The sequence below is a fragment of the Cnephaeus nilssonii genome (assembly GCF_951640355.1).
Source record: "Cnephaeus nilssonii genome assembly, chromosome: 5".
Classification (NCBI taxonomy): Eukaryota; Metazoa; Chordata; class Mammalia; order Chiroptera; family Vespertilionidae; genus Cnephaeus; species Cnephaeus nilssonii.
The window spans coordinates 72105590-72121086 of NC_137076.1; the positions used below are offsets into that span (position 1 = coordinate 72105590).

General features: G+C 43.9%; 1 protein-coding gene across 8 annotated transcripts in view; it reads left to right on the forward strand.

Moving 5' to 3' along the window:
• The window catches only part of TRRAP (transformation/transcription domain associated protein), a 122364-nt gene that overhangs the window by 78804 nt on the left and 28063 nt on the right, over positions 1-15497 (forward strand). For 6 of the 8 annotated variants that reach the window (XM_079770444.1, XM_079770448.1, XM_079770446.1 and 3 more), the window contains exons 48-58: positions 356-477; positions 793-1006; positions 3809-3988; positions 4675-4821; positions 6051-6170; positions 6377-6664; positions 6826-6963; positions 7639-7751; positions 8197-8332; positions 13177-13368; positions 15068-15296. In XM_079770444.1, the coding sequence (XP_079626570.1) occupies positions 356-477; positions 793-1006; positions 3809-3988; positions 4675-4821; positions 6051-6170; positions 6377-6664; positions 6826-6963; positions 7639-7751; positions 8197-8332; positions 13177-13368; positions 15068-15296 (1879 nt within the window). The remainder of the gene's footprint in view (positions 1-355; positions 478-792; positions 1007-3808; positions 3989-4674; positions 4822-6050; positions 6171-6376; positions 6665-6825; positions 6964-7638; positions 7752-8196; positions 8333-13176; positions 13369-15067; positions 15297-15497) is intronic. The other 2 variants (XM_079770449.1, XM_079770447.1) reach the window with 1 other exon arrangement.

The window sequence follows — 15497 nt, forward strand, 5'->3', positions numbered from 1 at the left end:
GTCAGTGCTGGGTCACTACGGCAACCCAGGACTGACTTCTGGCCCGTCAAGCCTGCAGTTGTTTTGGACGTTAGGGACCCTGGGTTTTTATATATTAGGATGCTTGCAAACTTCTGATTGGTTTTATAATTGAATTGCTCTCTCTCCAAAGTGACCTGTAGTTCCTAGGAAAATTACTTTGGCACTCACTGTGATTTCAAGCATAACTTTTGGTTTGTTTAGAAATGACTGTCTTAAATTACTTAACAAAATTGTAGGAGCTTAAAAAGTAGTAGAGCAGATGGCTGAAGTACTTTTGGACATGTTTTCCCTCAGATAGAAATAATTGACCTTTTGTTTTAAAAAATTCAAACAGACACCTACTCTCCGGGAGAAGTCCATTTTGCTTGTGAAAATGATGACCTATATAGAAAAGCGTTTTCCAGAAGATCTTGAGTTAAATGCACAGTTCTTAGACCTCGTTAACTATGTCTACAGGTAATTTACAGCAATTATCAAATATTTTGTGTACCAATCTATAGTGTGTTCTCTGACTAAGCAACATTTCATGACATTTTAATTTTTTTGTTACACCCAAGATATATTCATTTAAATTCTAAATCATGTAACATATTTTGGCATCATTACTGAACATTTTGCACAAATGCTGCATTAGTCTATGATGATTTGTAGCATACTCTTGTTTTTCATAAAGGCATTTTGAGAAGTTGGTACCTACTTGTTTGCTTTTGGCTTGAGGCGTTCACCTTTGTGTATAGCTCTTTCATCTTAGTATTATTCTTTCGCTTACAGGGATGAGACACTGTCTGGCAGTGAGCTGACTGCGAAACTCGAGCCTGCCTTTCTCTCTGGGCTGCGTTGTGCGCAGCCACTCATCAGGGCGAAGTTTTTCGAGGTTTTCGACAACTCTATGAAACGTCGAGTTTACGAGCGTCTGCTTTATGTGACCTGCTCCCAGAATTGGGAAGCCATGGGGAACCACTTTTGGATTAAGCAGTGCATTGAGGTAGGAAAAGCTCAGCTCACTCTCTGTGGCTGGGGCATTGAAGCCAGGAAGTGTTCACATACACCAAGATGAATACAAATCTCCCCTATTCAACCACTTTTAATCTCTAATAGGAACAAAAAAAGACTGAAAGCCAAGCTTTTATCCAGAGCTTTTTTGGGGTGATTTTAAGTGCTTTAATTAGAATGTTGAATAATATTCCTTAGTTTGTAGCTACAGATTCATTTTCCCTTAAATATAGAAGTTGTAAGTTCTGTCTATATGCCCTAGAAGATGGAATGTGCTATAACTGTCAGCTCTCCTAATTCTTAAAGCAGGAAGATGTGGCCTCCAGGCCAGGCCATGGGCTCTGATCCCTGTGTGGGGAGTCAGGGTGCTGGGGATAAAGGTCTGTGTAAAACAGCCAGACCATTTTAGTGGATGGTAAGTCAGATGTTTTTGGTTATTTCTTTTTAAAAAAATACATTTTTTATTGACTATTAGAGAGAGGAAGGGAGAGGGAGAGAGGAACATCGATGTGAGAGTGAAACATTGATCGGCTGCCTCTTGCATGCCCTCTACTGGGATTGAACCCATAACTTGGGTATGTGCCCTGAACGGGAGTCGAACCAGCAATCTTCCTGTGCATGGGATGATGTCTAGCTAATGGAGCCACACTGGCCTGGGCTTGGATATTTCTAACTGGATTGTAGGGAGACTTTCTGTGTTTTTTTTTTTAGAAATTATTTATTGCTTTTAGAGAGAGAGGAGGTGGGGGGAGAGACAGCTACCTGTTGTTCACTTATTTATGCATTTATGATTAACCCCCCCCCCAATATATTTTTATTGATTTCAGAGAGGAAGGGAGAGGGAGAGAGAAACACTAATGATGAGGAGAATCACTGATCGGCCACCTTCTATAAGCCCCCCACTGTGGATTGAGTCTGCAATCCAGGCACGTGCCATGACCTGGAATCAAACCCATGAACTCCTCCTGGTTCATAGATTGAGCCACACCGGCAGGCCGGGCATTCATTAGTGATTTTTGTATGTGCCCTGTCCAGGGATTGAACCCACACTGTAGTGTATCAGAACAATGCTCTAATCAGCTGAGCTACCCGGCCGGGCCCTTTGTGATTTTAATCGGCTGTTCTTTATTCTTTGGCTTATTAATCATCTAGGTTTCCTGTAGCATTTGCTATGATGCAGTCAATTCAAGATTCTTACCCAGCATGAATGAAACTAGAAAGTTACCAAATTACTTTTTTTAATGGGACAGAAGGTTGTGGAATTCTCTTTGAGGGAAAAGAAGGAAACTGGCACTGGGTTTCAGTGAGAGCATGTTAACTGACATATTTCAGTTTGTGCTGAATTTGTGTTTTCTCAATGCTGAATACAGCATATATTTGGAGTTTTGCTCATGGCAACAGAATGAGCAAAGTTCCCTGATATATTCATCATTTCTTCAAGAGACCTAGTGATGGCTGTTGTTAGATACCAGGCCCTGGTCAGGTACAACAGATACAGAGATGGAGGACATTTCCTGAGACAAGCACACAGGAATTGATAGAGGACAAGGCAGGCTGTAGGGCACAAGCCAGGAGTCCTCCATTCCTTCCCTCCATCCTATGTATCTAGTCTATCACCAGGTGTTGCCAATTTAGGATCACTCACTTCTCTTCCATCTTCTTCCTCCTTCTTGCAGCCACCATCATCGCTTATAAGGATGATGGGAACTGTGTTCTTAGTGTTCACCAACCTTCCCTCCTACCCACCACAGTTTTTTTATTGTTACAAAATTGTTCTTAAAGAACAAAGCCGATTGTGTTGCTCCTTGCCATTGTCTTCGGCATAAAATCTAGCCTGTAGGATACGATCTTGCTAGCCCTGAGTGACCAGACCCCTGCCACTCTCTCCAGTCTATGCTGTTCTTCTCTCCCTCACTCAGCCTTCTGTGTTCACAAATGTGCCACATTTTTTGACACCAAGCTGAAGTGGGCACCCTTTTCTCCATCAGTCTACTGTTCCTTGGCTGCTGTCACGAGTATGCGTTTCTTTGTGTTGATCTTGGTCTTGTCCCTCCCTCTGACGCTTCAGCTTAACGAGGGTAGGGGATGCCATCTCTGTGAAGTTGACAAATGAATCTCCAGGGCCTCACACAGCACCTAGTGGGTGCTCAGTAAATATTTGCCAAAAGAATGCAAGAGTGGGTTGCCTGGGGGCCGGCATGAGCAAAGGCCGGGTGGTGAAGCATATTGGGGTTGTGGGGAGTAGGCACAGAAGTGTTACAAGCAGGTGGGGAGTGTTACCTTACGAAAGTTCTTGTGAGCCTCGCTATAAGGAGCTTGCACTGTTCCATGAGGACTGTGGAAGCCACTGGGGGATCAGCTGTGTGGAAGAAGATGCGTTTGAGAAGAGTATGTCAAGGTGAGTTAGGGAGCTATGTCCAGGCAGGAGGTGACAGCTGCCTAGATATTCAGAAGGTAACATTGGCAGGACTTGGTGATGTGGCATGAGTGATGAGAGCAAAGAAAAAATTAGGTGGATGAAGCAAAGGAACCTGTCTTACCAGTCTAGGCGAGGACGCTCGTCTGGCACGGGAGAAAGATGCTGAGCTGAGCTTGCTCTTAGACACAGAGTCAGAAGTTCCTGAGTGAGGAATGTGTAGCGAGGTTAGACTTTTTGTCTAAGCTGGGGAGATGTGCAGAGCAAAGTCGTGGGTCGGGAGCCGTCAGAATGGGCCTGCTTGTCGGATGATTAGAGAGGGACTGTGGTCCCACACAACCCCAATGCGAGGTTTACTTCTGTCCTCAAACCCTCTAGCTTCTCTTGGCCGTGTGTGAGAAGAGCACTCCCATTGGTACCAGCTGCCAAGGAGCCATGCTCCCGTCCATCACCAATGTCATCAACCTGGCCGACAGCCATGATCGAGCAGCCTTTGCCATGGTCACACATGTCAAGCAGGAGCCTCGGGAGCGAGAGAACAGCGAGTCCAAAGAGGAGGTAATGTCTGGATTGCGGGGTGCCTTCTTTTCACAGCAGAACGCCCATTTCTCCAACTTTATATCAGGGTTAGATTTCCTTAGGGCAGGAGCAGTGAATTGAAATCTGTTGACTTAAAAGCTCTAAACGTGATACCTAGATTCAAGTTAAAAAAATTCTTTTTTTGCTAATCCTCACCGGAGGATATTTTTTCCATTGATTTTTTTTTTTTTCTTAAGAGGGAGTGGGAGGAGGGAGAGGGAGAGAAAGAGAGAGAAACATTGATTTGTTGTTCCACTTATTGAGGCATTCATTGGTTGATTCTTGTATGTGCCCTGACCTGGGATTGAACCCGCAACCTCGGTGTATTGGGACAGCGCTCTAACCAGCTGAGCTACCCAGCCAGTACTCCTAATAATCTTTATTATTCTTACTGTTGGTACTTCATTTTGCTTTCTATAATCCCAATTATGAATGCAAAATGGTGTCATTTAAAAAAAAGAGAGAGAAAGAGAAGGAAATAGGTCTGGTCAAGTTATTCTGTATGTTGTTTATTTTAGAATTCAAGATTATTTTAATAGTTGGAAACTTCTGGAAATTAACTAAAATTTTACTTGCCAAAAATGTAACGAAGCTTATAAGAGTTATATTTGTTGGATTTTAATTATTTGACTCTTTGGTTTTGCTTATTTGTGTTTGTTTTTTAGGATGTTGAGATAGATATTGAACTGGCTCCTGGAGATCAAACCAGCACACCCAAAACCAAAGAACTTTCTGAAAAGGACATTGGAAACCAGCTGCATATGTTAACCAACAGACATGACAAATTTCTTGATACTCTCCGAGAAGTGAAGGTCTGTGTGTAGGTTTGGAAGGATAGTTGTGGGTCCCCCCCTTCATATTTTGAACCCTAAATCAGTATTATTTCACAGCCATGTAATATTTTCCTTTACAAGTTTCACTTTCTTTCCTTTCTCAATGAAAACCATTATTGTTCTGTGAGACTCTAAAGTGGATGTTTTATGTAAAGATTTGAGAAAGGAATTACATTGTCCTATGGGAAAAAATAAAAAGAAGTTAATTCCCCATAACTGTCCCTTGAAAGGAATGGTAAAATTGTTTACTAAATATATATGATGAGACATTGCTGGATTATATTTCAAGTGCAATAAAAAATGAGAAAATGAGAATATGTGGTGAATCAAGTTCACTTTTGGGAGCAGGGATCTCCAGTTACATCTATTTTGAGATGTATCCAGATCTTTGGCTTCCACAAACTTTCAGGTTAATTACAGACATGATCATTTTTCAGGTAAGGTCTCTGAGAATCACATATGGCTCCGTATACTGAGTTACTTTTGAGGAGTGTTTCAAAGAAACAGCGGTGTTTTTGCTTTTTATAATCCAATTATGAATGCAAAATGGTGTCATTTAGGTGTGCCCCATGGGCTTCACGCAGGCTAGAAGCCTGGCTCTTTAGAGGAAATGTTGGCAGCTAATTCACATTTTCAAAAACAACAAAGCTGTCGACAAAATCAACACATCTGTGGATTTGATAGCTTTTGGGCCCTCGGATTCCAACTCCAGGCCCTTTCATGGTTTCGTCATTCCAGTCACTGTTTCTTCTCTTGGCTGCTGTCAGTTGCAGAGACTCTGAACTTTCCTGGCCCTTGATTTGTTCTTCGGAATTGTACCATTGGCATGTAACTTACCTCACGTGCGTGTGCTTTTCGTAGTTCCCCTTTTATATTTTCAGTGGCCTTTGCTTGATGGCACCTGTGTACCTCTCATGTGTACTTTCAGTGTTAGCATGTTTGGAAATGCCCTTAAAGTTAAAAAAATGAAGGCGTTTCACTGATGAGCCCCTTACCCATGTCTGTGCTTGGCTGCTGAGGCCAGATGGGTTGGTTGCTGTGCTCAGAATCTGTTTTCACTGTGACGTGACACTTGCTCAGACCGTGGGAAGTTTGGAAGTGGAGGAGTGGGCCTGCAGAGCCTCCTGAGCGTGGGTGTGTGAGGCAGCTGCTGGCCGGAGGTTTAGCACAGGCCCTGTCCGGTTCACTGACCTCTTTTCTGTCTGTAGACCGGGGCCCTGCTCAGTGCCTTCGTCCAGCTATGCCACATTTCCACCACACTGGCAGAAAAGACCTGGGTCCAGCTTTTTCCCAGATTGTGGAAAATTCTGTCTGACCGACAGCAGCATGTGAGTATATTCTTAAAATTCTGTTTTGGAAAATGTAGTCTTAGCTTTCAATAAGTATTTATGACAAAGTAATCTGGATTAAGTTTCAAAGGATGAAGAAAAACTATCGATTGTTATCTAAGAGTCAATAATTAAAAATATTTACAGAGTCAAAACATGTTGATTTTTTGAAGGGAGGCCTGAATTAACATGATCTTTGGTTTTAGGCGCTAGCTGGTGAGATTAGCCCGTTCCTGTGCAGTGGCAGTCACCAGGTGCAGCGGGATTGTCAGCCCAGCGCACTGAACTGCTTCGTGGAAGCCATGTCCCAGTGTGTCCCTCCGATCCCCATCAGACCCTGCGTTCTGAAGTACTTGGGGAAAACACACAACCTTTGGTTCCGCTCCACGTTAATGCTAGAGCACCAGGCTTTTGAAAAAGGTCTGAGTCTGCAGATTAAGCCAAAGCAAACAACGGAATTTTATGAGCAGGAGAGCATAACTCCACCTCAGCAGGTGAGGCCCCCTCATGTGTTAATTACATCTTCCTTGCCTATGACATCATGGTCTCAATAGACATCTCCCAAGTGATTTTCAGTTGTAGCACAGTGAAGTTGCTTTATTGGGGGAAAAAAGTATTTGTCATGAGCACTCAAAACCACGATCTGTGTTTTCAGGAGATACTGGACTCCCTTGCAGAACTTTACTCTTTGTTACAAGAGGAAGATATGTGGGCTGGTTTGTGGCAGAAGCGTTGCAAGTATTCCGAGACAGCAACTGCTATTGCTTATGAACAGCATGGATTCTTTGAGCAGGTAGCCACTGTCCAATGAATAGGATGCATGGTTGTATTATATACTGTAATATTACAATGTTATAATGTCCTCATGTCAGTTCACATTCACATAAGAAGTTTACTGTTTTACTTGAAGCACCTGTCCTACACATAGAGGCCCTTTGAAGATTCAGTTTAGAGAAACATATATGACATGAACATATTTAAACATTTAGTCCTAAATCCTTTACCAGTAGAAGCTAATGTGGATGGTTTTTATCGGCACTCATTGACCCTATTGGAAGTGGAAGGTAGATGGCCTTTTGTGTTTAAATTTTAATCTTCGTGCCTGTCCTTTCAGTGTAGCATGGGTGGGCCAAGGTCACAGTATGGTTGTCAGCCTTGCATAGGACACTGAGCCACAGGAACTCTGGGAGCATAGGTATGGGCTGTGGCCTCTGCTCTTCTCGCTGAAGGACAGAGAGGCTCATCCTGGGGCTGGCAGCCTCCCTCTCCATTCTGTGTGGGAACAGCGCACCCTCCGTTCTCCTCCCTCCCCTCTGTGCTCTGTGAATAGGAGATTCCCAGGGTATGTGATTGTAGAGGAGAGTGTCAGGTGCTCCTGGGTCTCTGATCCAACTTGCCCATAACCATTGAGCACCAGCTGTGGGAAGTTGCCTAAACAGCAGTTTGAAAGCATTATTAACTTCTTTAGGCACAAGAGTCCTATGAGAAGGCAATGGATAAAGCCAAAAAAGAGCACGAGAGGAGCAATGCATCCCCTGCTATTTTCCCAGAATACCAGCTTTGGGAGGACCACTGGATTCGGTAAGCTGGACAGGGATGTGTTCCTGTCAGTTAAGGGAACCCATGACAAATCTCTGAAATGTTCTCTTAATGAGTGTTTTAAAAAAGGAACTTTGCTACTTTCTTCATGGCTCCATGGAGAAAAGAACAAACAAATCTATGAACATTTTTAAAGACTTGAGTAATTAAAAATGTTTGTTGGAGAAACTGATTCCTGCCTCTCCATTGCTGTGGTGCTTTGAGCTCTCTGCTGTGCAGTGGGTGGTTCTGGGGTTGCAGGGAGCAGTTCATTCCAGAGGGCAGGTGGGAGTGCAGTGGACCAAGCCTGGCCTCCCATAGAAGCCCACTCTTCTCTGGGGGGAAGAGGGCTTTTCTTCTGTGGAATGGGAATAAACGACTATCCCCCGTGCTTTTTGAATCTGTTGGTTTGTTGGTAACTGAACTTCCCAAGTCCCTGGTCTTCTAGGTGCTCTAAGGAATTGAACCAGTGGGAAGCCTTGACGGAATACGGCCAGTCCAAAGGTCACATAAACCCTTACCTCGTCCTGGAGTGTGCTTGGCGGGTGTCTAACTGGACCGCCATGAAGGAGGCGTTGGTGCAGGTGAGACCTCCCTCCTGACTACTGCAGTCTCAGGTTATGTTCCCACAGCTGCTTGGGTTCCTTTTGCCAAAGCCCTGAATCTCTGTGGAGATTTCTCCTCACTTAGAACAACCTGGGAATTTTGGCAGATCAAGATAACTTTTGGGAAGCAAGAATGCTTTTTGGATATCTCTAACACCTTTTCTGAATTTGAGCTAAGTTATAAATTAAGTGTTAGTTTATCATTCAATTATAATAAGTATCAGTTGTGGAGGTCTTGGATACTAAGTGTAAATGAATAGTACCTTGAGAAATCTGGAAGAACAGAGTCAGTTTTACTGGTGGAGTTGATGGGCCGAAGCACAGCTATAGAAATGAGTACAGCAAAGGGGACGCCTACAACTCTAGGGCGTGGCTCTCCGTAAAAGTTTGGAGAATGAACCGGTATCATATTCAAAGCACATTTTGTATTGTGGAAGTGATGGCGGTAATAGTGTAAGTGAAATTGATTTATCAACTTGGTTGAGCTCCACATTAAAAAAATTAAACTCCATTCAGAGGGATTGGGTTATGATGAGAGAGTGGCACACAAGTACAGTTCCCTTTCTCTCGCTGGACATCAAAAGTGATTGGACAGTGCAGCCTGTGTACCATCTGACCCCACAACACGTTATTACTGCCTTATTATTGTCTTTGGATGCAGCCATTCTCATTGCTCTTTATTTTTCCCTGCCTCTGTGCCCATCCATCGTATGCTCCCTCAGCCCCTTTCCCTGCCAGCTTTTGGTCTTTCTGTGTGGTGTTCACATAATGGGGCTTAGGGGAAGGAAATGGTGTCATCCTGTTCTCACCTACCCCTTTACGCAGTGGGTTTTCTTACATTCATGCCAGTGATTTTCTTTATTCTTAACGTGGAAGCTGCAAAAGCACATTGAGATCATAGGCCCTTTTCTTTGAAATGATGAACCTACCGTTTTAAACTTTATTGAGGCTACAGTACTTAACAAAATGCAAAAGATGGAAGAACTGAAATAGTCACAAACTATTAAACGTATTGTGGTTATAGAGCCCAAGTCTTGACTTTCAGGTTGGGATCTGGGAAATTACTCATCTGATGTAGGGAGTTTGTATTACTCTGAGAAATAACCAGTCACTTGGTTCAGTGGTTAGAGCTTTGGCCCTTGGACTGAAAGGTCCCAGGTTCGATTCCGGTCAAGGGCACGTACCTTGGTTGCAGGCTCAATCTGAGTGCGTGAGGCAACCAATCGATGTGTTTCTCTCACATCAATGTTTCTCTCTCTGTCTCGCCCTCTCCCTTCCATTCTCTCTAAAAATCAATGGGAAAAATCTCCTTGGGTGAGGATTAATCAGAAAACAAAAAGTAAAATAAAATCTTTTCAAAGTTTCACTTAACTGGATATGTGCAGTGTAATACTGCCAATAGGTCTGACAAATAAATTTCTTTTTCACAAAATCTTGATTATTTTCGCAAAATTGTAAGGCATTTGCTGATTAGAAAAAAGCTCAAAGTATACAAATGTTCTGAGTAATTTCTAGCAAATTAATTTCAAATGGTCTTTAAAGGATAAATATTTACTTATTTGCTAATATGTAAAAGGAAAAACACAACTTTTTTATTCCTGTGCATTCCGATTATAGGCCTCTTGGAGTAGTCCATTTTTTGGTGTGATTTAATAGATGGGTTAATTTTTTTCAGTGGTGAGAAATTAAAAGAGATGCCTTTGCTATTAGTGTTACAGAGGATAGGTCTTGTAATTGACCAAAAAAGAAAAAAGAAAAATGCCTATGTTAAATAGTGTTTAAGTCCAGAAAATGTGAGATTGGTGTAATTTTAGAGGATCATGTTAGAAGCAGATGTGTTCAAAAGTTTGCCTTCCTGAATTTTTTCATCACTGAGTTATTGAGATCTAAGAGTCAAGAATGTGAATTTTAATTTTTTTGTTAATCCTCACCTGAGGATGTTTTTTTCCATTGATTTTTTTAAAGAGTGAGACGGGGAGGGAGAGAGAGAGCTCAAGCGCAAGAGAGATAGAGAAACGGCAATGTGTCTCACATTGATTGGTTGCCTCCTGCACATGCCCCAACTGGGGCTGGGGATCTAACCTGCAACCCAGTTATGTGCCCTTGACCTGGAATTGAACCTGTAACCCTTCGGCGTGTGGGCTGATGCTCTAACCACTGAGAACTACTGGCCAGTGCAAGAAGGTGAATGTTTTTTGAAAGAGTAAAAAGTCAAAACAAGCCAAGGTATAAAATACAGGATGGCATTATTATTACTTACATCATTTGGGCAAAGATCATTAAGGCACTAAAATGTGTATAATTTTATTGTTACTTCCTAAAGGCGCTTAGCAATGAATGTTTCTTGATCTTGTTACAAGTCCTATGCCAGTGATGGGCAACCTTTTGAGCTTGGTGTGTCAAACTTCACCAAAAAACTGAGCATAACTCGGGTAGTGTGTCACTTTGAGGAAAAAACTAACTCCAAGACTCTAGTCGCAAATGTTTCATCCTCAGGAGCAGCAAATGTTTCATCCTCGGCATGCGGCCGCGTGTCATCAGAAATGGCTACGCGTGTCAGTGCTGACACGCGTGTCATAGGTTCGCCATCACTGTCCTATGCAATTCCTCAGCAGAGATATCCTTTTATCTTCTTATATACGAGATTATTTTTAAAGACTTTAATTTTTTATCATTTAAATGCTCTATATGAGATTGATAACATGCGATGAGTTCTAATGCTTTCTCTAGAAGGTGGTAAGCAAGCATATGGGCTTTCAGGGACACATGAGGATCCTTTACCCAGCTGTAGCTGTGTGTGCAGGAGCAAGGATTAGGGTTACGGGGGGAATGAGATGGCTCCATTCTCAGTCTACATTCATAATAGAACTGATAACCAATATATAAGAAATATAGGGAAATTTTTCTGATAATCAAGTGTGGCTTTTAAATGACAGTAAAATTTATGAATGTTCAATCATCTACACTAATAAAAGAAAAACATGCAAATTGGCCGTACCTCCACTATGCCCACAAGCCACGCCCACAAGCCAATCAGGAGCGAGTATGCAAATTAACCCAACCAAGATGGCTGCGGCCACGGAGCGAGCAGGAGGCTTGGGTTTCCCCGGCCATGGAGGAAGCCAAGCTTCCCACCCGCTCTGGCCGGCCCTGGCCTCCGCTCAAGGCTACAAAGTTTCAATTAAAGAAGATAAATAAATTCCAACAAAAATGGCGGCAGCCACAGAGCTGGAAAGAGCAGAAGGCTTGGGTTGCCCTAGAGATGGAGGAAGCCAAGCTTCCCCGCACCCTGGCCTGCCCTGGCCTCTGCTCCAGGCTACAGAGTTTCAATTATAGAAGATAAATAAATCCCAGATACCAGGGCCTCCACTTGGGTCTTCGGGGGGCGTGGCCAGCCTGCAAACCACCACAGGCCCCTTGTCCAGGCCGCCCCACGCCCCAAGCGAACCCCCACCCTGATCCGGCACACCCTTCAGGGCAAACCAGCCGGCCCCCACCTGTGCACCAGGCCTCTAGCCTATATAAGAAAAGAGTAATATGCAAATTAACCATCACTCCAACACACAAGATGGCTGCCCCTATGTGGTCAAAGATGGCTGCACCCATATGGACACAAGATGGCCAGCAGGGGAGGGCAGTTGGGAAGGACCAGGCCTGCAAGGGAGGGCAGTTGTGGGCGATCAGGCCAGCAGGGGAGGGCAGTTGGGAGGGACCAGGCCTGCAAGGGAGGGCAGTTGGGGGCGACCGGGCCTGCAGGGAAAGGCAGTTCGGGAGGACCCAGGCCTGCAGGGGAGAGCAGTTGGGGGGGACCAGGCCTGCAGGGGAGGGCAGTTAGGGGCAATCAGGCTGGCAGCGGAACAGTTAGGCATCAATCAGGCTGGCAGGGGAGTGGTTAGGGGGTGATCAGGCTGGCAGGCAGAAGCGGTTAGGGGCAATCAGGAAGGCAGGCAGGCAAGCAGTTGAGAGCCAGCAGTCCTGGATTGTGAGAGGGCAGTCGGACATCCCTTGAGGGGTCCCAGATTGGAGAGGGTGCAGGCTGGGCTGAGGGACACACACCCCCGTGCACGAATTTCGTGCACCGGGACTCTAGTATTCTTATAAAACTGAATCACTGCCTTCTACTTCCTTGTGTAATGTGGAACAAGTTAGATTAACTTCCCAGAGTAAAAGTTGAATTAGGAACAGTTCATAATTTTACTGATATTTGTCAGCGTGGAGATGAACATATGTTTAATACTTTAGACTTCACTGGCTAACTTTGTAGCCAAGTGGTGGTGGCTAATTTCATCTGTCCTAGCAGTGATGATCAGTTTGCCCTTTTTGGCACCACTGATACCTTAAAACAGTGGTCGGCAAACCGCGGCTCGCGAGCCACATGCAGCTCTTTGGCCCCTTGAGTGTGGCTCTTGTGCGGGCGCGCATGTACAGTGCGATTGAAACTTCATGGCCCATGCGCAGAAGTCTGTTTTCGGCCTGGGCAAGTCTATTTTGAAGAAGTGGCGTTAGAACACTCAAGGGGCCAAAGAGCTGCATGTGGCTCGCAAGCCGCGGTTTGCCGACCACTGCCTTAAAACAAGGAGCCTATGGCATATTTTCGTAGCTAGAGAGATTGGCCACAGACTGGTATTTGGAAAAGACGAGTATCCAGAAAAAGTAGTTGAAATGTATGACTTCTCTAAAGAAAAGAAATGTCTGTTTAAAGCTTAATTGCTGTTATTGCTTTGCCGAATTTACTACAAAAATCTATTGACTTTCCTTTTTGACTCTTTCTACTGAGAGGAAGAATACCCATAGCTTCCTATATAATGTTCTTTTATTATCAGGTAGAAGTAAGTTGTCCCAAGGAGATGGCTTGGAAGGTCAACATGTACCGTGGATACTTGGCTATCTGCCACCCTGAGGAGCAACAGCTCAGCTTCATCGAACGCCTGGTGGAAATGGCCAGCAGCTTGGCCATCCGTGAGTGGCGGCGCTTGCCTCATGTGGTGTCCCATGTGCACACGCCTCTTCTCCAGGTGGGTTATGGTACATTAATGTGAGCAGTATCTTGGGCCCATCATAGCAGAGAACATCTTGTCCAGAGGTAGATTTGTAAACTGAACTGGATGGCAGAGAGGAAACTCCTTCTACTTGTCTTGTCCTTTCCCATTTAAGCTCATCCTCAGTGGAAGGAAGGCCAGAGTGAAAATGTAGACTCAAATGTTGCCTCTCACTTTTGGAACTTCCAAGGGACTTAAGTGACAGAAGATATCCTCAGAAGTGCTTTTGATGATTTGCATTTTTGCTTTACGAATTTTCTTTAGTGCCCACTATATCACTATCAGTGTAATGCCACTGTTCAGTTCGAAAGGTCTATCATCCTCTGAAACTTTTATATAGATATATATTTAAATTGATTTCAGAGAAGAAGGGAGAGAGAGATAGAAACATCAATGATGAGAGGGAATCATTGATCGCCTGCCTCCTGCACACCCCCTACCGGGGATCAAGCATGCAACCATTGTTGTCAGTGTTACAGATGTCTCCCATTTTCTCCCTTTTTGCCCTCCTCCACGCCACACCAGGCCTTCCCCATACTATTGTCTGTGTTCATGGCTATGCATATATGCATATATGTTCTTTGGTTAATCTTGTCCTCCTCATCCCCACCTGAGATGTTATTCTATTCCATGCATCCATTCCTCTGGCCCTATTTTGTTTGTCAGTTTATTTCTTTCATTAGATTCCACATATAAATGGATCATGTGATATTTGTCTTTCTCTAACTGACTTCACTTAGCATAATACTCTCCAGATCCATCCATGCTGTCTCAAAGGGTAAGAGCTTCTTTTTTATAGCTGCATAGTATTCCATTGTGTGAATGTACCACAGCTTATTTATCCACATTGATCGATTGCCTCCTGTATACACCCTGACTGGGGATCAAACCCGCAATTTAGGTATGTGCCCGGACCAGAAATCAAACCCGTGACCTTCTGGTACATGGGGTGACACTCCAACCAACTGAGCTACACCGGCCAGGGCGAGACGTGCTTCTTTTTATTTTATTATATATTTTTTAAATTTTATTTTTTAAATTCCTGTGGGAGGGGAAGGTGGAACTTAATGGGTAGAATTTGTATAGACTCAAAATTGTGGCCAGGGCTCTCCCAGTAAGAAGATGGCACCAGAAGTTTGGAGCCAGCAACACATCTAAGGTTTAAAAAGTAGTAAACTATACAGACTCAAAAGACACATGATTGAAAATGTCTGTACCAGCCCAAAGAGATAATCAGAACCATGTTTTAAAATGCTTAATATGGCTGTGGGTTTTTAAATGTTGATGGAAGGCAAGCATGAGGGCAGGGGACTAGGCTGTTCTTTTCTTCGACATTGGCAGAGAAAGAGCCAACCATAGTTGGAAAAGAGACTTGTTTTGGGGGCTATCTGTTAGCAACTTTGGTATCTACACCATTCTTCTTCCCATCTCCTGTCTCACAGTGGCCACAGAGCTGAGGTTTTAAAATTGGAGGGATCAGGAGAGCAGTGTTGGAGGTGAAAAATGAGTTAAATGTGGAACCTAAGGTGTCTGTAGAAGTTAAGAGTGCTTTCTTTCATAATAGAATTGTGAGATCTTTGCAATCAGTCTGATTCCTGATGGACTCTGGTTTATTTTCTCATGTGATCTTTGATATAATGCTTACTGTGGAATCTCTTACATTGGTCTCATTTAGGCCGCCCAGCAAATCATTGAACTTCAGGAAGCTGCGCAAATAAATGCAGGTTTACAGCCAACCAACCTGGGAAGGAACAACAGCCTGCATGACATGAAGACGGTGGTAAAGACCTGGAGGAACAGGCTGCCCATTGTGTCCGACGACTTGTCCCACTGGAGCAGCGTCTTCATGTGGCGGCAGCATCATTACCAGGGTAAACCTACCTGGTCCGGCATGCATTCATCATGTAATTTCCCAGACACCCCGCTGTTCTGGTTTCATGTCTTGGTTTTTTCTTTTTCTTTTACCAGATTGTCTAATTTTTGGTGGGTATGGGAGATGGTGGTGGTATGGTGAGACAAAGGTGAAGGTGGTGAAAGATGGGAAGGATTTTTCCACCTGTTACATTTTTTCTAGCTAGAACAGAAGTGCTGCTTGACACTGCTTC